The 24629-nt window shown below is 39.1% G+C and overlaps 1 protein-coding gene across 1 annotated transcript in view; it reads left to right on the top strand.

The window, feature by feature from the left end:
- The window catches only part of LOC127424804 (collagen alpha-1(XXII) chain-like), a 90477-nt gene that overhangs the window by 20306 nt on the left and 45542 nt on the right, over positions 1 to 24629 (top strand). Inside the window, exons 4-17 of the mRNA XM_051670225.1 lie at positions 845 to 925; positions 12425 to 12536; positions 12627 to 12750; positions 13838 to 14113; positions 14372 to 14452; positions 15225 to 15341; positions 16332 to 16376; positions 16507 to 16569; positions 16884 to 16922; positions 21275 to 21328; positions 22050 to 22103; positions 22196 to 22249; positions 22365 to 22418; positions 22596 to 22640. Coding sequence (XP_051526185.1) covers positions 845 to 925; positions 12425 to 12536; positions 12627 to 12750; positions 13838 to 14113; positions 14372 to 14452; positions 15225 to 15341; positions 16332 to 16376; positions 16507 to 16569; positions 16884 to 16922; positions 21275 to 21328; positions 22050 to 22103; positions 22196 to 22249; positions 22365 to 22418; positions 22596 to 22640 — 1199 coding nt within the window. The remainder of the gene's footprint in view (positions 1 to 844; positions 926 to 12424; positions 12537 to 12626; positions 12751 to 13837; positions 14114 to 14371; positions 14453 to 15224; positions 15342 to 16331; positions 16377 to 16506; positions 16570 to 16883; positions 16923 to 21274; positions 21329 to 22049; positions 22104 to 22195; positions 22250 to 22364; positions 22419 to 22595; positions 22641 to 24629) is intronic.

The raw sequence follows: 24629 nt of genomic DNA, 5'->3' as shown, positions 1-24629 counted from the left end.
TTTTATAATGAAATAAATTAATATGGTGGCACAATTATATTTTCGTCTACAAAACTAATTTCAAACATTTAAGCATACGCCATCGGATCAAAAGATTTTTAAGATCATGAGAAACATTTCAGTCAAGTGTTTCAAAACTTTCAATCGTCAATTTTCTGGACATACTATTGGCATATAATTTAACAATGTGTGCTTAAGTCAACTGATTTTAGTAATATACTTACCTGTCTGTAAAAATAAAATAATGACTCTTTTATTTTTTATTTTTTACCTGTAGTTTACTTCCAAAATCATAGAAGAAAATTGTCTTTTTGACCCCCCCAACCCCCCACAGGGAACTTTTTGAAATTTGGTTGATTTGACATGGAATAACCCATAAGAGAAATTGTCTGCATTTAAAAAGGACATTTTTATCCTAATTATGTCTGTGCTCATAACATTAAATGTTTAAATGTTAAATATTTGCGCATGAAAAGGTTTGCTACTGGCAAAATACCACGGCAGATTGCTCAGCCACCTGGAGCGAGGACAATAAAATGTCAACAGAAAAAATCAATCAATTTCACAATATGAATTAATGAAGTCTGTGCTCATAAAAACAGATGATTAGAAAATTCACCCATTGTCAGGAGACCCTGTACTGTTAATAAAGCACAGATTGGAATATAACCCTTAAATGTATCATAGTTACCAAAAATAGGACTAGAATTAAATATCTAACCATATAAATAAATTACTCTGCATAATCCAAACATTGTGGAGTGGTGGGTTGTTCACAAGGCCATAAAAACAAAGGATTACTGTCCAAAAATATGTTCACTCACAATGTTGTTTCTTTCTGCAGATGTTCTGTGTCCCAACATGAAAGTTCAAGCGGGCCGTTTTAGGCCGAATAGCACCAGTGCAGGACTGACGGAGGTGCCAGGTAATGTCAACTTTTCTCTATGTTCTTTTTAAAATGCTTTGGTGTTAGTTTCATGGTTAGTTCATCTAAAAAATAGAATTCTGTTCTTATTTACTCACACACATGTCATTTTGTACCAAACCCACATGATGTCATTTTGTACCAAACCCACATGACATTTTTTCTTCTGTGTAACACAGAAAGAGATGTTTTCAGGAATGTTCACACTGCTCTTTTACTTACAATGACAGTGAATAGGAACAGATGCTGTCAAACTCCAAAAAATAAATAAATAAATAAATATTAAAAAAAAAAAAAAATATATATATATATATATATATATATATATATATATATATATATATATATATATATATATATATATATATATATATATATATATATATTTTATTTTTTATTTTTTTTTTTTTTGTGGACCTAGTATTATATGAATACTACAAAATACAAGCCAGTTTCTACATTTAAAGTACTTTTGGATTAAAAATAAAGCTTTCTTTTCCCCAAAGACTGCACTTTAAAACATGAGACTTTAAAATGAGACTCTTTGAGGTTTAGAATAGAGAGATCTTTTGCCCACCTCTGTTCTAAGAAATGTGGAGTTCTGTAGTGATTACACAGATTTTGAGGATGTTGTGTTTGGGTCTTTAGGGGGTTCTGAGTTCCTCTGCCAGACTCCCACTCAAATTCATCAACCTAAAGTAAAGAAACAGACTGAGAGAGATAGTCAATCTTACCTGTGAAAGAAAATTACTATACAGTCTGGAGCTCTCCAGGTCTATAGGGGTGCACAGTACAGAAGGTCTGATTCACTGGCTTGTGTTGACTCTACAAAATGGTCAAGATATTTTTTTCAATCGTAAATCTGATTAATTTTTGGTCGAAGCAAGTTTGAACTGCCTCAGTGCATCCTGAAAAATCCCGAGTAGTGAGAACACAGGAAAATGAAATGTATACTTATGTCAAGGTGACAACATTCTGGATTTACGCTTTGAAAAATATAGAGATTTCTTTCTTTTTATATTTTTGATGCATTGCATTGTTTTAAACTGTGTTATGCCACATTTTGAAGAGTGTATTTTCATTTCTAAAGGGTTTGATATGGGTTATGCTTGGCTCTAAATATGCTGTTTTTGGCTTAATTTTTTTATGCTGTAAAAAAATCAGATTATAGCACCAAAGATGCTACATGATATGATCAACATGTTATGACATTCACAACCCATTTTACCTCCATTGAATGAAACAGGATATAACATTTAAAAAAAAAAAAAAAATGTGGGGCAGGACTTGATGTTATCCATCAGGAATTAATTGGATCGTGAAAAGTGTCCATTCTAGAATAGAGCTAGACCTGAATGTGAATTTGCTAAAGCATTACATAAAAAGTTATTTGGTTATTGGTTAACATTATTCAATGGCCATTACTGACGAGGTGACATCGGTCAAAAAGGCTTCAGAAAGTCGTTTTAGAGACAGAAGTTATTACATTTTAATTAACTATTATAAAGGCACATCATAATTTTTTTTTTTTTTTAGAACAACATGCATAGATGAATCATGCACAATTAGATCAAGAATGTTTATTAAGAAAGTAAATAGGGTCAGTTTTGATTTCATGTTAACTTTAAGGTGCGATTCAATCTCTATACATCTGATTATCATTTGTGTCACTACCGTTAACCTACATGTAAAGATTGCACTTTTGCCTTTCTTTTTGTGTCAGCTGTGTAGGGTTGACGTTTGTGCTTAGATATGTTTGGTTATGATTCTTTTTGGGTAACAATCACTAGACTAGATCTTACCTCCTTTGGTGACTGTAAGTGTTAATTATGTTGCTTTGCTCCTGTAATCTGCAATATTCACAAGAACAACAATCTTCAGGGAAATTCCAGATTCAGATGTCACATTGTTTGCTGAAGCTGCCAACATGCATGCTCTTTCTGAAGATGTTTTGGAGCATCAGTGTTGACAAAGAAAGGCTGAAATTCAAGTGTTTGCTGACTCAGTAAGAACCACAACTTTGAACACCACTCGTAGAAAATAACTTATTGATAAGATTTTTAAGTTGTAAATATTACTATCACAAATCTGGAAGTGATGAAACAAAAACACAATTTATTCTCAGTATGAGCTACCTTTAACAATTCAACATGGGTAGAACATTTTGACAGCAGGAAATACTTATCATGTTGCAGCCAACTACAGTACCATAATAACTGAGGAACTGTAAAAACATAAGGAAGAACATAACAATAACCTCATCCCTCAACCTCATGGAGGCATTGAATTTTTTTTTTTATAACATAATATTTCAATTTAAGAACAACAATAATAATAATAATAATAATAATAATAATAATAAATAAATAAAAAAACAGGTTTACTATCGTTTCCTGCATTGTTGCAGTGTGGTAGTGGTATTTCGTTTGTGAATGAATCTGTGTTTAAAATGAATCTTTTAAGTGAACCAATCATTCTCTTTCACTTCCATTGTTTCGCTCGTGAACAACCCTGTATTTTTTAACAAATCAATTAAACTGTCAACGATTCAACGACTCACTCATTACACAAAACACGCTCATTTATCGCCACCAACTGGCTTAAAGAGAAAGTTCAGCCAAAAATGAAAATTTTCTCATCATATACTTACCCGCATGCCATCTCAGATGTGTATAACTTTCTTTCTTCTACTGAATACAAACAAAGATTTTTAGAAGAATATTTCAGCTCTGTAGGTCCATACAATGCAAGTGAATGGTGGCCAGAACTTTGAAGGTCCAAAAATCACATAAAGGCAGTATAAAAGTAATCCATACGACTCCTGATGTGATTTGATAGGTGTGGAAAACAGATAGAAACAGATCAGTATATAAGACCTTTTTTACTATAAATCTCCACTTTCCTTTTTATGCACTTTTTTATGTGTTTTTGAAACAGCGAGACGATGTAACATTCAAAGACGTTCGTCCGGCATGTGTTTATATTGGAAAACAATGGTAAAATAGAGCAGATTCATGCAAAAACACATTTGGTGTGAACGGCCCGTAACTCGTACGTTCGCGCGTGTCTGTGTTTGGTGTTTTGAGTTCTGAAACTAACAATATGTTTTTATAGTACATTTACCCTTTTATACTGTATGTCTAAATATCATGGACATTTTTATTTTCCATTTCATGGCCTCTTTAATACAAGTACTTCATCTCAGGCTAAAAAGTGACTGTGCCCTGGGCTGCTGGCCAGGTGACAATTGCAATGTGCGCAAAAGTTCCCCTTTAATAAAGATATGCATTATATCCATAGAAAGGTTTGTCACTCTGACACACTCTGACAGTGTTAAAACTCTGCTCTAGCATTTTAATGTGGTGATATCCAGGGCTGGTGGCCAGACGATTTGCGTTGTGTGCAAAAGTACCCATGTGTTTGGATCAAAGGTATGTGCCATAACGCACTCATCTGCGCTGCGCCACAGAATCCACCCAGCCTTTCTTTCTCTTTCTCTCACAGTTTATAATAAGACTCAGGCTTGATTATACGCTTTCACTTGCCAGGCCCTAAATTACAGGTCCTGTTCCCTGTGCGAGCAAAGTTCCTCCAAAGGAAAGAAACGCTACCGGCAGAGAGTCGTGCCTCGCGCACCGAGACAGAGAATCGTGGAAATTAAATGATGACAAGTGAACAGCTGGAATAAGAGCTGAACAAAAGCTGAACAATTCAACAGCTTGAATTAATAAATCAAACGAATGAAACTAAAACTGTACAATGTTCACTAGCATGTATCTAATATATACACATTCAGACATTCAGAAATGACAAATTTATGTTGAATTAGGTCATTTGTACTAATAACTTGTTAAAGTAAATGATGACAGAGTTTTCATTTTTGGGTCTACTATTCATTATTGCTGGTCAAATAGAGAGAAATGGAAAGACAATGATCATTGGTCTATTTTTTAAATGTTATTTATTGTACTTTTCTGTTAACACAGTATCTAATTGCCATGTTCTTAGCCACCTGTTACCATACTATTTCTATAGACACACACACACACACACACACACACACACACACAGTCTCTCGGCTAGACAAAAAGTCTTGGCACATTCTCACATTACCTCCAAGTTAAACAACTTCAAACATCCTTTAGTTAAACTAATCTTCCTCTCTAGACTGTTTAAAAGAACCTGTGTTTGCTGATCCAAGCACATCTTCCGCAAGAAAACAACACGTAATAATGCTCATCAAGTGAAAGTGAGATCTCTGTGACACTTGAAGAGACTTGACACTTAGAGCTCTTTGGACTAAAGGAAGAGTTTACTCAAAAATTCTGATATCATGACTTTCTGTCATCTGTGAAACACAAAAGGAGATGTTTAGCAGAATGTCCAAGCTGCTCTTTTCCATACAATGTAAGTAAATGGCAACCATGGCTGTAAAGTAAGATTTTCAGTGAATGGCAACTTAAATAACGACTGCGATCGGCGGGTGATCAGTGCCTTGTTGTGCCATCTCACAGAGGCACAACATTTTTCCTCATACTTATACTTCCACCATTTCTCGCTGGTGGGACGACCTTCCGAACTCTACACGAGCAGCTGATTATCTAACAATTTTCATGAAACATCTAAAGACACATATCTTTAGTGAGCACTTGACCCAGGGCTGGATCGAGGGGGTGCTGGGCTGGGCTTTGCCCCCCCAAATTATCCCAATGCTCCCCAAGCACAAGTGAAGCAAAGGGTTGAATTGTAACATCATAGCACTAACCCCTAACCCTAACCATAATGAAATATGCTGGAACTGAAGACACGTCAACACCCCACCCCCAGTCGACGCCCCTCAGTTATATGTTATTGCCCCCCTACTTGACCTAATCCTACTAATGCACTACTAAAGCATCTGCTAAATTAATAAAACTTTTAATGTAAATTTCAGTCTGTTCCTCAAACAAAGCTATCAAATGGCTCAGAAGACTTGGGATATACAGCACAAGTCAAATAGACTACTTTTATGATGTTCGGTATGGTGCTTTTTTGCTCAGTTTGGAACTTGATGGCCCGTTATCATTATGGACAATTTCCAATCTGGTTTCCAACTGCATCACAGCATAGAGACGGCGCTCATAAAGATACTTAATGATATTTGGCTAAATACTGATTCAGGCAAAATATCAGTGCTGGTATTACTAGATCTCAGTGCTGCCTTTGATACTGTTGACCACAACTTTCACCTAGACGGATTGGAAAACTGGGTAGGGCACTCTGGGACAGACCTCAGTTGGTTCAGGTCATATCTTGAAGGGAAGGGTTGCTATGTGAACATACTGGTCACACTTTATATTAGGTGGCCTTAACTATGTACTAACATTAAATACATACAAGACTATGTATTTACTGTGTAACTACATGTTGTTCTGCAAAATGCCCACATTTGCTGCTGCTGAGGTTGAGGTACGGGTAGGTTTAGGAGTAAGGGTAGGGTTATTACATCATGATGGCGTGGATTACATCATGATGGTGCCGCGGATGGCCGCCTCGGTGTGGAGCGCTTCTATTGTTTTGTTATTTTTGTTTGTTTGTCCTGTGTTTAGTAATCTTTTTTCAGTCAGTTTTACCAGAGACGAACTGCTGAACATTCGACAGCATACACCATTCAATATTTTCCTGGATTTTGAATATTCGGACGTTTTGTTTGACGTTTTAGTCAGAGGCGCGGCTGTGTCGTTTAAACGCGCTAGGAGATGCAGGCGAGGGAGACGAGCAGGTGCGCTGGTCAGGCTCCGTCGGCGCGGCTTTCGAACAACGTTGCCGAGCATTCATCTTGCGAATCTCTGCTCTCTCCCTAACAAAACTGATGAACTACATCTCCTCACCTGCACAAACAAGGACTTTTCAAACTCTGCTGCCTTGTGCTTCACAGAAACCTGGCTGAGTGAAGCCATTCCGGACAGCGCGTTACATCTGCCGGGCTTTCAGCTGTTCAGAGCAGATCGCATCGCGGAATTGACGGGGAAAACGAGAGGCGGTGGAACATGCTTTTACATCAATGAAAGTTGGTGTACAGATGTAACAACGTTAAAGAGGATGTGCTGTCCTAATTTGGAAGCGCTCTTTATTAACTGTAAACCTTTCCACTCGCTGCGGGAGTTTTCCTCCACCTTTTCTGGTGAGTGTGTATATCGCGCCAAACGCGTGTTTGAACACAGAGCTGCAACAGCTGGCTGATCAAATCACAGACCCAGAACAACAATACCCGCACTCAGTTATTATTAATCTTGGGGATTTTAACAAAGCAAACCTCACACGTGAACAGCCCAAATACAAACAGCACATTACATGCCCAACCAGAGACAGAAATATACTGGATCATTGTTACACAACAATAAAGGATGCATATCGCTCTGTTCCAAGAGCAGCTTTGGGACTATCTGATCACTGTCTGGTTCATCTTCTTCCAACCTACAGACAGAAATTAAAATCTGCTAAGCCTGTATTAAGGACAGTAAAGAGATGGACCAATGAAGCAGAGCTGGAACTACAAGCCTGCTTTGACTGCACTGATTGGAGTGTTTTTGAGGCTGCAGACCCCAATCTGGACGAGCTCACAGATACTGTTACATCATATATCAGTTTTTGTGAGGATATGTGCATTCCTATTAGGACTTATTTAACATTTAACAATGACAAACCATGGTTTACAGCGGAACTCAGGCAGCTTTGTCAGGCCAAAGAGGATGCTTACAGAGTTGGGGATAAAGTCTTGTACAATCAGGCCAGGAACACACTGAATAAGGGAATCAGAGTGGCTAAAAGAAGATTCTCTGAGAAGCTGAAAAACAAGTTTTCAGCTAATGACCCTGCATCAGTGTGGAGTGGCATGAAACAACTTACGAATTACAGGACTCCTGCCCCCAACCCTGTGGTGGACCAACAACTGGCTGACGACCTGAATGTGTTCTACTGTAGATTTGAAAGGCCCAATCTCACACCCCACACCCACTCTGACCTTCACTTCACACAAACACCAACACCTCCTGCAACCCCCCTCCTCCCCCCTCCTGCTACTCAACCTGCACTCAACCATCCCAAAGAAACCAAAAATCACAGGACTTAATGACTACAGACCTGTCGCCCAGACGTCTGTGGTCATGAAATGATTTGGAAGACTGGTGTTGGCCCACCTGAAGAACATCACTGGACCCTTTCTAGATCCACTTCAATCTGCTTATCGAGCAAACAGGTCTGTGGATGATGCAGTCAACATGGGATTGCATCATATCCTGCAACATCTGGACAGACCAGGGACATATGCAAGGATTCTTTTTGTGGACTTCAGTTCGGCTTTCAACACCATCATCCCAGCTATACTCCAGAATAAATTACACCAACTCTCTGTTCCCTTGTCTATCTGTCAGTGGATTACCAGCTTTCTGATGGACAGGCAGCAGCTTGTGAGACAGGGGAAACTCACTTCCAGCACCTGTACAATCTGCACTGGTGGCCCCCCAGGGATGTGTGCTCTCCCCACTACTCTTCTCCCTCTACACCAATGACTGCATCGCCAAGGACAACTCTGTCAAGCTCCTGAAGTTTGCAGATGACACCACTGTCATCGGCCTCATCCGAGATGACGATGAGTCTGCATACAGAAGGGAGGTTAAACAGCTGGCTGTCTGGTGCAGTCAAAACAACCTTGAGCTAAAACGGTGGAGATGATTGTGGACTTTAGGAGGAACACCCCAACACTGACCCCCCTCACCATTCTAAACAGCACTGTGTTAGCAGTGGAGTCATTCAGGTTCCTGGGCACTACCATCTCACAGGACCTGAAGTGGGAGACCCACATTGACTCCATTGTGGAAAAAGGCCCAGCAGAGGTTGTACTTCCTTCGCCAGCTGAGGAAATTCAACCTGCCACAGACGCTGCTGATACAGTTCTACTCAGCAGTCATTGAGTCTGTCCTCTGCACTTCAATAACTGTCTGGTGTGGTTCAGCTACGAAATCAGACATCAGAAGACTACAAAGGACAGTGCGGACTGCTGAGAGGATTATTGGTTGCTCTCTGCCCCCCCTTCAAGAACTATACACTTCCAGAGTGAGGAAAAAGGCTGGAAAAATCACTCTGGACCCCACTTACCCTGCTCACTACCTTTTTGAACTGTTGCCTTCTGGCCAACGCTTCAGAGCTCTGAGCACCAGAACCGTCAGGCACAGGAACAGTTTTTTCCCTCAGGCTATCAATCTCATGAACAGTTAAATTGCCCCATTAAGCAATAACTATGTGCAATACACAGTTTAGTCTTTCTTATATTTATCCAACACATCCAACCTCTTCTGCCATTTCATTCCTCTGAAAAAAAAAAAAAAAAAAAAACATTTGCACTGTACATAACAGATTTGTATTTACACTGTACATAACAGATTGTATTAGATTTGCACTACCCATGTGTATGTGTGTATGTATGTATGTGTGTGTCTGTATGTATGTGTATAATTTTTTATTTTTTATTATTATCTATGTCTTGCTGCTGTTTTTGTATTGTTTTTGTATGGTTGTACACTGGAAGCTCCTGTCACCAAGACAAATTCCTTGTATGTGTAAGCATACTTGGCAATAAAGCTCATTCTGATTCTCTTCTTCTGATTCTGTTAGGATTAGAGGTTAGAGTTAGGTTTTAGGGTAAGGGTTGGGTTAGGGGTAAAGTTAACAGTGTAACTACAAATGTAATTAAATGCAAGTACTTTAAATGTAATTACAATGCAACAGCATGTATGTACATAATAAGTACATTGTATCACATGGTTAAGTACATAGTAGTTAAGGCCACCTAATATAAAGTGGTTCCTATGAATCTGAGTGGATATTCATGACGTGTGGAGTCCCACAAAGCTCAATTCTTTAACCGCTCCTGTTCAACCTGTATATGCTCCCACTAGGCCAAATTATGAAAAAGAACCAAATTGCGTTCTGTAACTACGCAGACAACACCCAGATTTAACTAGCCCTATCCCCAAATGACTACAGCCCCATAGACTCTCTGTGCCAGTGTATTGATGAAATTAGCAGTTGGATGTACCAAAATGTCCTTCAGTTAAACAACAACAAGACAGAGGTCATTGCATTTGGCAACAAAGGCGAAATTACCAAGGTGAACACATACCTTGACTCCAAGGGTCTAAAGATAAAAAAATCAAGGAATCTTGGTGTCATTTTGGAGTCAGACCTTAGTTTCATTAGTCGCATCAAAATCAATAACTAAATCAGCCTACTATCATCTCATAAATATAGCGGGAATTAGATGTTTTGTATCCATTCAAGACTTAGAGAAACCTGTTCACGCATTCATCACCAGTAGGGTGGACTACTGCAATGGGCTCCTCACTGGCCTTCCCAAAAACACCATTAGACACCTGCATCTCATTCAAAATGCTGCTGCCAGAATTCTCAGTCGAACCCAAAAATCTGAGGATATTACTCCAGTCTTTACACTTTACACTGGCTTCTAGTTACATTTAGAATTTAATTTAGAGCACTATTACTTGTTTATAAATCACTCAATGGCCTAGGACCTAAATACATTGCAGATATGCTTGTTGAATATAAACCTAACAGGCCTCTCAGATCATTAGGATCAAGTCAGTTGTAATTTCCAAGGGTTCGCTCAAAACAAGGTGAGAATATGCCACCCGCAGCTGGAACCAGCTTCCAGAAGTAGTCAGGTGTGCTGCATTTATTCACTGAGCACTGTGCTGCACTTACTGATTGCACTGCATCATTTTATTTCTGCATTCATTTTCTTTTTTATTCATTTAAATAATTTTAACTTTTTATTTTTATTTCTTGTTCTTAATTGGTTTTAAAATGTATTTGATCTTATATTTTCTTTATCATTTTTATGTAAAGCACATTGCATTGCCATTGTGTATGAAATGTACTATATAAATAAACTTGCCTCGCCTTGCTTTGCTTTGACCAGTCCCCATCCACTTTCGTTGTATGCTCGGATGTTCTCCTAAATTTCACCTTTGGTCTTCCACAGCAGATAGAAAGTCATTTGGGTTTGGACTGATGTGAGGGTGAGTAAATGATGACAGAATTTACTTTTTTGGATAAAATATACCTTTTAAACTGATGAATCACATGAGGCTGCATTTGAAAGTTTTACTCAACCAGCATTTGCATGTCACCAGATCGACCCTTGACTTCCTTCCCCAGGCAACGCCCTGGCCCCGCTGGCATCACTATGGTGACAGACTTTGTATTGGTTATAGAAGTGCCCTTGTTTGGCCACTAAAATAGGGTGGATAGCCAAAACAGCCAACCTCAGCTTATGCAGTGGATCCATACACAAACACACTCATGCTTGAGACCCAGTGACATAATTGCACATGAAAGGCGGTTTTTTAAGCATCTGCTTCAGCAAGTGCAGTTTAATGACTGTTGGCTATGGATCTAAAGCATTAATTAGTGGGGCTGATATTCACATACAGAGCAGAGCTCTACTTTCCTTCTTTGAAAAAACAATGAGGTCATATTTGATCCTAGAGGCACAGACTTTTTTTGTGTGTGAGCATGGAAAGTGGTATATCTTTTTTAAATCAACAGGTTCAGCCTTATCACTGAAAATACAGGTGACAATTAAAAAGTATTTTTTCTTCAATGTGGTTTGGGTAGTATTTTAATTTTAAATGTATGTCCTTTTATTTATAGCTTTTCTTTCCTTATATAAAACGTCTTTCTGGAATACTTCATTCTGATTGGTCAATCCTGTCATTCTGCTGTCAAATATTTTTGAACAGTGGCCGCTAAACTGTATAATTGACCACAACCGTGTTGCCAAAGGCAAATGATTTCCACCATAGTTGTGCTACGTCCCTTGTAGTGCTTCGCAGTCAACTCATATTAATATGTCATGTCCATTTATTTACTTGGTAAGTAGCCATGTAATAAGCAAGATAATGTACCGTCAGCTGGTCATTATTGGAAAGTAAACCCCTTCAGGGTGATTCAAGGCTCTTCTGTGCATTATCCCTTAATTTATTTTATGCCATTTTTAAAATGTAAAATGTTTTATTTATTTATTTATTTTTATGATTCATTTAAGGCCATTTTAAGTTAACTAATTCTTTTTTTCTTTATTATATCTTTATATAAAATTAACCCTTTACTGCTGTGTAAAACATTTTCTGTGTCAACTTGCCTTGTCTTGTACAAAGTAGAAGCTCCCATATAACCAACTTGAATTTCAACTTTCAAAGAGACATCTAAAAGTGAATTCTCTTTTGGTTTGGGAAAGTTTGTGTAAATCCATCCAATAGAGATCAAGGTTATTTTGTCCCGTCTCATGGACTCCACCTAGTGGTTATAGATGGAAATACAGTCAACAAAAATCAGGGGCATGTGCCCTATTGCAACATACCCCTCAGAAAACCCCTTACTTGTAATGTATTATTCAGTTTTCTTCATATGTATATATATATTTTCCCCTGTTGGTTTCAGGTTTTGATTTGATGGAATATTTCAATGTGAGAGATTTTCTCGGGGAGAAGTTTGAGCCAGGTCAGACCCCCTATGTTCGGCTTGGTACCATGCCCATAGTCCAAAAAACAGAGTAGGTGACATTTGAATTATTCAAAAATACAGTATGTACTTTTACAGTTAATACAAGCTTAATGAACTTTCTTTCTTTCTTGTGTTTTAGAGATGTGTTGCCTCAAGGTCTACCAGATGAATATGCCTTTGTGACTACATTTAAGTTCAGAAAGACCTCTCGTAAAGAAGACTGGTACCTGTGGCAGGTCTATGACAAATATGGCATCCCACAGGTGTGTGCTACTAAGGGGCCCTGTATGATGCACAAACAACAGCCCCCACTCAGTGGAGCAAAACAAGATTTCCATTTCAAGTTCCAGTACCATCATTCAAAATTTCTTTGTATTAATTGAAAAATCTACATTTATTCATGATACCAATTATGGATGTTTCTTTAACTTTGGGCACTTTTGTGGCACAAGTGTTTACTTTTGAAAATACTTAATTTAAATAAAGGAAATGTTCTCCAAAAATGAAAATTCGTACTCACCCTTATCGTTCCAAACCCAAATGACTTGTTTATTATGCAGAACACAAAATGGTTAATTTTAAAGAATACCTCATTCTGTCTTTTCAGTACAATGGCAGTGGATAGTGACTCACTTTAAAGCTTAAAAAAGGACCCAAAAGTACCATAAAAGTAGCCCATGTGACTCGTGCGTCATATTCCAAGTCTTCTGAGGAATATGATGGTTTTGGCAAGAAACTACCTGAAACTTAAGTCAATTTTCCTTGAAACTCTTGACGTTTGTTTAGCACTTAAAGCACCACAAGTTCTAACATGAACTCTTGAGCCACTGTGAATGAGCCTCTTATAGTGCTCATAAATGCACAAGGTATGTCAAGGTTTTCGCTAAAAAATGACTTGCATTTCGGGTTGTGTATCACCAAAATCTATAGTATGCCTTCAGAAGACTTGGAATATGACGCATGAGCCACATGGACTACTGTTATGACATTTTTGAGCCCCTTTTAAATGTGCTGTATTAAAAGGAGGAATGGGATATTCATTAAAATGTCACCTTTTGTGTTCTGCAAAAGATAGGAAGTCATATGGGTTTGGAATGACATGAGAGTGAGTAAATGAAAATGAATGAAAAAAAAAACTTTTGTCTTTGTATCATATGAAAGTCGCATTAAAACTAACTTGGACTTTCATGTAAAAATGACGAAAATGACATAATTCTCATTTGACGCATAAATGTCCACTTCAGACAGATTAAATAAATTAGAGTGTGGCAAGTGTGTTTTAACAGAGATGGTTTTCTAAAAGTCCACATAGTTGAACGAACACAAATATATTGTCCAATTATTCACCAGGTCTCAATCCGTCTTGACGGGGAGAACAAAGCAGTGGAGTACAATGCGGTAGGCCTGACGAAGGACGCTGTTCGTGCGGTCTTTAGAAACCCAGAGGTGGACAACCTGTTTGACCGTAACTGGCATAAGATCGGTATGAGGGTGGACTCCAAGTCTGTGTCCTTGTTTCTGGACTGTAAACACATTGCGTCGCTGCCCATAGAGGACAGAGAAGACATCGACATCCAGGGAAAGACCGTCATCGGCAAAAGACTCTACGACAGTGTTCCCATTGATGTAGGATGTGTTGAAAATGACACCACTAATATTTACACTAAATGTTTAAATGACAATTTTTGTTCAGTTTAGCTTACATTGTTATGTTAGCTTAAGGGTCAAGTGTGTAATTTGTGTACCACTAGAATCACCAAACAGAATTGCTAAAATAATGGCCACAACACAAACCTGATGTCTTAATTATGTGCTAGTATTGAGTTAGTATTTCAGTTTAGACCCAACTGAAATCTTTGCTAACACATAGTGTGTCTTCTATAGTTTGACCTCCAGAGGATGGTGATCTACTGTGATGGTAAACAGGCAGAGCAAGAGGCATGTTGTGATATTCCTGGTGGCCCTGTAAGTACATCTGACCACACACACACACACACACACACAAACTTGTTTTTATATCATTGTGGGGACTCTCCATAGACATCCAGGCTTTTTATGGATTTTATATCTTATGATTATTTCTATCCCCTAACCCTACCCCTAAACCTAACCCTCATAGAAACCTTTTTGCATTTTTACATTTTCAAAAAAACATTGTTTAGTATGTTTAATCAGCCATTTCCTGCGTGGGGACCGCTGGCTGGGCCCCACACAGTAGGTGATCTCAGGTTTTACTGTCCTTGTGGGGACATTTAGTCTTTTAACCTGCAATATTTAAATTTTACATTCATTTATTTTTTTTATTTTTTATTTTTTTATGTTTAGTTCAGTTTTTTTTTTTTTTCCTTCTTTATTCATCATTGCTCTTTAGCATTTTCATGTTTAATGAAGATGGTTTTAAAGGACACAAATGTTAGAATATATTGTATATCAAAAACAGATACAAAAAAAGTATTCTCTTTCTCTTTTTAACTTAATTTTAATTTAATTTAATTTAAAAAAAATATTATTTTTTTTTTCATTTTGTTTTCATCTTTGTTTTCATTCACGATAATATGGTGTTTGTTTTGATTTTTGGAGTATCCGTAATTCAATATCAGGAAAGTACATTTTTGAGCTGTATCTGAATTCTTAATTCATGATACATTCGGAGCCATTCAGCAGTCCTTTTCCTCTCTTTCACTTTCATAAACACATCCAATTATCTTTCCTTCCCTCGTTCACTCTCCTCGCTCAGTGTGAACAATCTCTGGTGACCGAGGCCCCCCCACTCCCTTTGCCCACCCCAAAACCAACAAGTGCTGAGCAGAAGAAACCAGCCGTAGTGAACTGCTCCTGCCCTGCAGGGGAAAGGGTAAGGTCTTCAAGATCAAAGGTCATAGACACATGTATCACACTGCCATGTGGATGTTTAATCTACATGCAAAAAAATTGAATATCAGCCTTATGATATTTTACAGTTACCAAAGTTATTTACGGTACATGAGGTAGAAAAAGCAAATAAATGTTGTTGTTTTCTGAAGTCATGTGCTGTATTCATTTTGGTCACATGAGTACGATGATAATGTTCTGGGTTCTATTGACAGCATCTGTGACATTTTTTGGATTACCACCGAAAATATCTTCGACTAGTCTCGCATTTTGTAAAAACAAACTAATTGTTTTTACAGTAATGCACTTATAATGGAAGCATATGGGGCAAGACATTGCACCACAATAAACATTAAAATGCAAACCGTTTCATCAGAATAGCCACAAAACTTAGATATTGTGTGTAAGAGACTAGTTTAATAATTTTGCTCACTAACCTTGTCTGTGTTCTGTCCAGTGTCCAGTTGAAAGCGAACTGTACATAAAATACATATGCATAACCAAAAAGTTAATCTGACTAGAAAAGTAATTCTATCCTAAAAGGTTTATACTGATTCAGACAACTTACCAGCTAAAATAACACACATACTGTAAGTGCTTTAACAAAAATATGAGCTACACATATCCGGCCTTGCCCCATAGACTTCCATTGTAAGTTTATTATTGTAAACACAATTTCTGCTATAAACAAACTGAGGAATAATTTTTTTTTTTTTTTTTTTTTTGTGGTAACCAACATATTTTGTCAATAGAAATGTTGTACTTTTTGAACTAGCATTGAACATTTCTTTAAAGAAATATGGCTGGATATCAATTTTCAATTGACCTTTCTTTTGTAATGCATTCAATTCCACTTGTAATGCATTCATTCTGTGCACTCTTTTATTTCTGACCTGTGTTTCTTTATTTCATAAAATATCCCCTCATATCTCTCACTCTTTTGCTATCTCTCTCAATCTTTCCCATACTACAGGGCGAGACAGGCCCACCAGGTGGCACGGGGCCCAAGGGCGAAAAGGTCAAATCGTGTTTTAATATCACAAGATATCAAAATTAATATAATATGCCTTAGAATGCTGTGTGCACATCTCTGGGTGCATTTCTGATGGGTTCCTCATTAGATCTTTACATAAATTGTACATCTACAGGGGGATCTTGGTCTAAAAGGGGCTGAAGGAGCACCAGGACTTAAGGGGCAGAAAGGAGAACGTGTACGGCATTTACACTATCACTTATAAAGCATAATAAAGCTTTGTAGATGTTTAAACTGTGTAGACGAACTTACATTCAGTAATACCTGCCTAACTGAGGATTGGTATATAGTATATATATATATATATATATATATATATATATATATATATACAGTATATGCTTGTGCAGTACAGTTTTCATAAAAAAAAAAAAAAAAAAAAATTACTGGTAGATTTCTCAAAACATATGAATTTCATATGATATTGCTTCTATTTCTGTTGTCTCTCTGGGCCTGGAGAATAATTGATCCATGTTGATTGATTAATTGCAGGGTCAGGCTGTCTCTATCAAAGGTGATAGAGGGGAGAAGGTAAGATCATGGATTTAACAGCCAAACTCCTCAAAACAGATAAAACACAGTGTATGTTTTGTGTATGTGTTTGTTGGTCTAAGTGTGGGTTTGCTATATGTTTTTGTGTTGAGTTCATTGCATGCATTTTATCATCACCAATATGCATCTAGAGCCCAATTCATAAAGGATTCATGACTCTGAGGAGGTTAAATAAATTTCACACATAGCAAAAAAATGATAATTTTCTTACTCAGAATCTTTGAAAATATCTAAACATTCTTAAAGCAAGAATCATTGACTTAACAAGCAAAATGGCATATGATGTTAAGTCTTGTTTTCAGAGAAATCTAACTCACTTTTCTTCTCAAGTTAATTCATCTTGTTTTAAGGATTTTTAGCTAATTTTAGGGGAAAACAATACTTATTTTGTGCTTTTAATCCCATCACGATGAAACTACGGTTGTCCTGTGTTAATAATTGTTACTCGAACATCTTTTATAAAACGAATTGTCCAGAATATGAGTTCTTCCTATAAAACTCAAGTCTAAGATTGCCAACATTGTAGAGCAGGAATTACCACCTTTTTATGGATAAAAAAAGAACTATTCCATATTTTGAACAGTGGAATTATGGTTTCGCCAACCTCCACAGATATGCAGTACAAGAACTGGTAGCACAACCACTCGTACCGCTTAAAACCGACTTCCTCTAATTCTAAGTAGATAGAGATACAGACTCCAGCACATAATCACCTCAGAATAACTTCATAATCAACATATATTAGTCAGAAATGCTTATGGGGGGCCTGGGTAGCTCAGTGAGAATTGACACTGACTACCACCCCTGGAGTCGCGAGTTCGATTCCAGGGTGTGCTGAGTGACTCCAGCCAGGTCTCCTAAGCAACCAAATTGGCCTGGTTGCTAGGGAGGGTAGAGTCACATGGGGTAACCTCCTTGTGGTCATGATTAGTGGTTCTCGCTCTCATTGGGGCACGTGGTAAGTTGTGCGTGGATCGCGGAGAACAGCATGAGTCTCCACATGCGGAGTCTCTGCGTTGTCATGCACAGCGAGCCACATGATAAGATGCGCAGATTGACGGTCTCAGAAGTGGAGGCAGCTGAGACTTGTCCAACTGGATTAATATCTTAATTTCACACTCGTGATGAATCTTTTGATTCAACAATAATATTTTTCTTTGTAAGTGTCTTGAAAGGAGTCTAATTGTGAGATTTCCACTGGACTCACGTACTACACCGTCAAATTTAGATGCCAGTTTGACACCCACAGCTAGATAAATGTTGCATTCAGGACGGGTCAGTGGAATTTCCTGCGGGCGACCTAGAAACTGCAAATGTGAATATTGTTCCATACATTGCTGATATGAGGATCTTTCATTAGTGGTGTTTGTTAGGGCAAACACTGTATTAAACAGTTCATAAAATGTAACAGCCTAGTGTTATGCATTATGCATGTATTGTTATTTCATTTTTGTATTTGTACATAGATATACGTACACTACCGGTCAAAAGTTTTGAAACACTTACTCATTCTTTATTATAATTTTTTTTTTTTTCCACATTTAGAATAATAGTAAAGTCATCAAAACTATGGAATAACATAAATGGAACTATGGGAATTATGTTGTGACAAAACAAAATCCAAAATAAATCAAAACTGTGTTATATTTTAGCATCTTCAAAGTAGTCACACTTTGCCTAGAATTTGCAGAAATCTTCTTGAGGTATCACCCTGGGATGCTTTTTAAACAGTATTGAATGAGTTCCCATCTATGTTGGGCACTTATTGGCTGCTTTTCTTTATTATTTGGTCCAAGTCATCAATTTGAAAAACTTTTTTTTTTTAAATTAAATTTTAGTTTTATAATGAAATTAATTAATATGGTGGCACAATTATATTTTTGTCTACAAAACTAATTTCAAACATTTAAGCATACGCCTTCAGATCAAAAGATTTTTAAGATCATGAGAAACATTTCAGTCAAGTGTTTCAAAACTTTTGACCGGTAGTGTATGTGTGTGTGTACTTCTAGGTGTACTGTATATATAAGTAAGGTCATTGATTTGCATGAGCGTCAATGTGTGTGCAATTTGTGTATGTGTTGTAATGTATTTCCATGTACTCACATGTATCTATGGGTTAATGTGGTAGTTAGTTACACACGAGGAGTTGGCTGGTTAAACTGCATGATGCCGCAAACGCATGTCTGTGTTTGAGGTGTTTCTCCATCTCTGTATGTGTCTCCGTCTTTGTCTCTGTCTCTCTTGAAACCTCGCTTGTTGTCATTTTGTCAACCTTTTCAAACTGAAATGATTGTTGGCTGTCTTGTTGGAGCTGTGGTGGAGCAGTTCATGTGTTTTGACATATTGAGCCATGGTGCTGATGTGGATGACACAGGTTTGAGTCTGGACTGTGACATGTCCTGATCGATTCCCATTCTTTCTCCTAATTACCTAATTTTGGCCAAATTATATGGGAGCTTAACATGTATTCGGCGTGGATAAGGCAATCCCATGCATTGTGATGATGAGCTCAGTGAATTCATCCAAGATGCCGATAAAAAAAAAATATATATATATACTTAAAATATTGATTAAAAAATGCTCTGTCTAATGTAAAATGCACTATTCCACCCAATATCTTATTTTTGTACTTACTGTATTAGAGTATCATGTCATTAGTAAGGCAAAATGTTCAATTCAGATGGTGTATCATTACATGGGCAATGCCAGTGTTAAAATCAAAACAAGACGTTCTCTGCTGCGCTTTTCATATGGAGGTCAACCGTTGCTTGACGCTGTTGCTGAAGCACTGACTCGAATAATGTGGAAGCTACTTAACCGCGTTGCCTCCCATGAAGTGCAATCCGAAACAGTAACATTTGAGGTTCAATTTTGGTTAGGATACTGCCTTAGAAGGCATCTGTCTATGTAGGCAGTAGACAGCAAGGCAGCTATGTTTTGGAAGAGCAGATATCTACAAAACTACATTCACGACCACTTTATTGGAACACTTGTACACCTACATATTCATGCGATTGTCTAATCAGCCAATCGTGTGGCAGCAGTGCACTGCATAAAATTCAGGAACTTCAATTAATGTTCACATCAACCATCAGAATTGGGGAAAAATGTGATCTCAGTGATTTCGACCATGGCATGATTGTTGGTGCCAGACGGGCTGATTTGAGTATTTCTGTAACTGCTGATCTCCTGGGATTTTCATGCACAACAGTCTCTAGAGTTTACTCAGAATGGTGCCAAAAACAAAAAAAAACATCCAGTGAGCAGCAATTCTGCGGACAGACAGGCCTTGTTGATGAGAGAGGTCAACGGAAAATGGCCAGACTGGTTCAAGCTGACAGAAAGGCTAAGGTAACTCAGATAACCACTCTGTACAATTATAGTGAGCAGAATAGCATCTCAGAATGCACAACACGTCGAACCTTGAGGTGGATGGGCTACAACAGCAGAAGACCATGTCGGTTTCCACTTCTGTCATGAACAGAAAGCTGAGGCTGCAGTGGACACAGGCTCGCCAAAACTGGACAGTTAAAGACTGGAAAAGCATAGCCTGGTCTGATGATTTCTGCTGAGGTACACAGATGGTAGGCCAACTGCAGCCTCAGCTTTCTGTGAATGTGAGTGAATGTGACCTCTGGAAGTTAAGACATAACTGGAAAGATATTTAAATTCTTTGTGATGTTTAGCATTAGTGTGTGTATAATTATTTTCACCTGGAAAACTAGCTTTTTTTTTTTTTGCCATTTACATTCTGATCTCAGAAGGTTTTCTTCATAGTGTAATTTTTGTTTGCCAACAAGGAACACTATGTTTGTCTTATGTCTCAGGAATAACATTTCAAGGAATAAGACATATTCAGATTTTGCTTGGCTGGTTTGTTGTTCAAGATTTGAAATTCATGGTTTAGGGTGCTGACACACTAGAGTTTTTATGAGAATTACATAGGAGAACAAGAATACATTTTGGTATGGGGATGGTGCGTCAAGGAAGGACGGAGAGGGAAAATGCAAGGTGACGCTTCATCATTTGAACCAAAAGTTGAAAACTTCTGTGCGAGATGCTGAAAACACAACAGTTCAACGGTCAAGGAGGTCTAACGCAAATACGCATGCAATGTGAATGGCCCCTTAGAATGTTTTGAACATGGTAGAATTTTTGTCTCACTAAGTTAGTAGTGGAATTCACGATCATTGCATACAACTTACATGAACATATACAGTATAGCACACGCTAAAGGCTGAAGAGTTCCGGGTCCTCATGGAGGCATATCCAGATGTCATGTGACATCCTGATGCAAAGCCATGATGAAGTTCCGTCTCTCTCCACAGGGGGACAATGGCGAGCGTGGTGAACCTGGAGCAAGAGGAGATAAGGGCGAGAGAGTAAGAAACAACCATGAATATTTAAAGCTGAAGTGTGTAACTTTTTCTGTGTTAAAATTCTTTCTCTTATCCCAGCTTAATATGCTCAAACAACTGTAAGTAAGCCATTTGTAGGTTAAATTTCTCTGTTTGTTTTGAGCAACCTGTCCATACTTACACAATAACATTGACTCAACCAATGGCGTGAGTTGGGGGCGGGACTATTGGTTTCTTGATCAACACACTTCTGCTTTAAAGGCAACATAAAACCGCATTCTCAAAATATTTAACTTCCATAATATCATGTATTTTCAAATGAAACATGTAATATGATATTTTTTTCTTTTTTTTTCTTGCACATGTGGCCTTGGTGACGTCATTGTTAGTGCAAGAATATTTGTTTCAGAAGTGGAGAAAGTTAATACAGTTTAATGAAATATTATGAAAACAAACCTTTTCTTTTGAATGATGAACACACTGACAAATTGTGCACATTAAGACCAGGTACATTTATTAAGACATAAATGGGGTCAGTTTTGATTTTATGTTGTCTTTAAAACACTAATAAACATATGTAATTTTTTGATTCTTATACACTTTATATAAACTAGGAATTCTTATAATTTTCTAATAACTGCATCACTAAGAGGCGGCATTGATGAGTTTATGATGACATTGAGATGTTTTCTGTTGTAATGCCATGTAGTTTCTTATTTTTCTTTCTTTCTTTGGTATTATTTAGGGATCAGATGGTTTAGCAGGTCTGGCTGGGAAACAAGGAGATAAGGGAGAGAGAGTGAGTATTGGGATGTATGATTGTGTTTGCTTGTAGTTTATGGTATATAACATTAAATTGATTCAGAATATCATGTTTGTGTTGATGAATAGGGTGAGCGAGGGCTCTCAGGTGAAGCTGGGTTACCTGGACCTCTTGGACCGAAGGTAAGACACCTTTTCCTCTAGATAGAAGAGGGAAATGCTTCAGCATTGGTATGCTGTGCATGCTTCTTAGATATTTTTTAGCATGATCTGATCTTTTTTACCAATTTTCACTCAGGGTATCCAAGGTAACGCTGGTCCTCCTGGAGCGCCTGGTCCTCAAGGGGTGTCTGTAAGTATAATCTGTATATTAAATACTATATACTGTATGTAATCTTAATTAGAAACAGACTGAAATCAGTGCATCCTCAATATTGTGCTACATCTCTGCAAAAGAGTTCACAGTGTATCAAATGTGTTTCTCTGCAAAGTTTGTAACATAATAAGAGTGTATTGTGTCTTTCATCAGGGTGGTGCAGGAGTAAAAGGAGAGAAAGGTTCACCTGGAGATCAGGTAAGGGATGACTGACACATGTCAATCAAACCACAGTTACATTGAAATAAATCATGTTCCCAATCTGTCACTCACTCGACGTTGTGTCGATGTAGTGACACTAGGGCTCACTCTTGGGACCCCCAAACACCTCTGCTTTTTGAAAAAAGGCCAATGGGAATTGGCGAGTGGAATTTGCACGCCACTCCCCCGGACATACGAGTATAAAAAGAGCAGGTATGCAACCACTTATTCAGATTTTCTCTTCAGAACCGAGCGGTTGCATTCAGTGTACTGAATTCAATTTCTCCCTACTGACCACCTCAAACTGCTGGATTTTACAGCGCATTTCAGCGGCTTCTCCCCCTCTGCACCCATGTGTGGGAGTGCAGAGAACACCCCTGGGCTTTCGGCAGAACAACAAAAAGTGTATATTCTAAAAAAGAGTATATTTTCAATTCTAAAAGAGCGGCACATGGAATGTCTTTTTAAAGATGCCTGTTCGGCGACACCATCGAGGACTTTGCCAGCAGTTCGCGGTGAAGCAGTAGATGGAGGCCATTCAACACATCCTGCCCCGGCGCTGCTCAAGACCCCGCACCCCGTCTGCTCGTCACGAAGGGCGTCGTCCTGCAGCAACAGCACGGCTCCGCCGCAGCACGTCCCCGCGGCCCGGCCCCGGCGTGGAGCCCACCGCAGGAAGCAGAAGCCACCCGTCTCACGACCGGCCATAGAAGTGCCCCTGAGATGGGTGACCCAGGGACGAGGAGACCCACTTCTATGGAACTGGTAGACAGACCACTCCATCCCCCGGTGGAGGGCCGGGAGGAGAATCTTTTCTTTCATTTTTTGCCGCATGCCCAAGAGGCTGCGGTACCCAAAACTTAAACAAAAGAGTGGTTTTCTTGTTCTCTGGGTCACATGTCAGGTGCACATGGCTGTCGTCACGACCGCTGTCCACCATCCCATTTTGGCAGGTTTGGCGCTCCAGCGGTGGACCCCCACCCCTGCGTGCCCAGCTGTGGCACAAACATGCCCACACCGGGTTGGTTCTGATGTACTGCGGGGATAATGTTCCTCCTCCCCCCTCCTCAACCAATCTTATGGTGGGTGTCAGGAGCCAAGTAAGTGCTTCGATGTATCTGGATTCAGCACAGCCACAGTGTTCGAGCCCCCTCGACAAATGCGCAAATACACGTTTCCCCCAGTGAGTCTACCTGCACAGAACCTGCGCAAGGTCAGGGAGGACAAGGAGCAGGTCATCCTAGTAGCACCCTACTGGCCCACCCAGACGTGGTTCTTGGACCTCACGCTCCCCCTCCCCCCCCTTCCCCCCCCGCCAAATTCCCCTGAGGAAGGACCTTCTTTCTCAGGGATGGGGCACCATCTGGCATCCGCGACCAGACCTCTGGAATCTCCACGTCTGGCCCTAGGACAGGACGCGGAAGACCTAAGTGGCTGTCCCCCTCCACCTTGAAGGTGTATGTAGCTGCCATTTCGGCACATCATGATGCAGTGGATGGTAAGTATTTGGGGAAGCACCACTTGATCATTAGGTTCCTGAGAGGAGCTAGGAGGTTGAATCCCTCCAGACCACACCTCATCCCCTTGTGGGACCTCTCTGTAGTCCTTCGGGGTCTACGGGAAGCTCCCTTTGAGCCCCTGGAGTCAGTTGAGCTTAAGGCACTCTTTTTGAAGACTGCCCTCCTGACTGCGCTCACTTCCACCAGGAGGGTTGGTGAACTGCAGGCATTCTCTGTCAGCGAATCGTGCCTGGAGTTCGGTCCGGGTTACTCTCATGTGATCCTGAGACCCCGACCGGACTATGTGCCCAAGGTTCCCATTTAGGGATCAGGTGGTGAACCTGCAAGTGCTGCCTCAGGAGGAGGCAGACCCAGCCTTGGTGTTGCAGTGTCCGGTGCGTGCTTTACGCATCTATTTGGATCGCACGCAGAGATTTAGAAGCTCCGAGCAGCTCTTTGTCTGCTTTGGTGGACAGCGGAAAGGAAG

The sequence above is a fragment of the Myxocyprinus asiaticus genome, chromosome 34, assembly GCF_019703515.2.
Source record: "Myxocyprinus asiaticus isolate MX2 ecotype Aquarium Trade chromosome 34, UBuf_Myxa_2, whole genome shotgun sequence".
NCBI classification, from domain to species: Eukaryota; Metazoa; Chordata; class Actinopteri; order Cypriniformes; family Catostomidae; genus Myxocyprinus; species Myxocyprinus asiaticus.
This window is presented reverse-complemented; position numbering and strand designations above follow the sequence as displayed.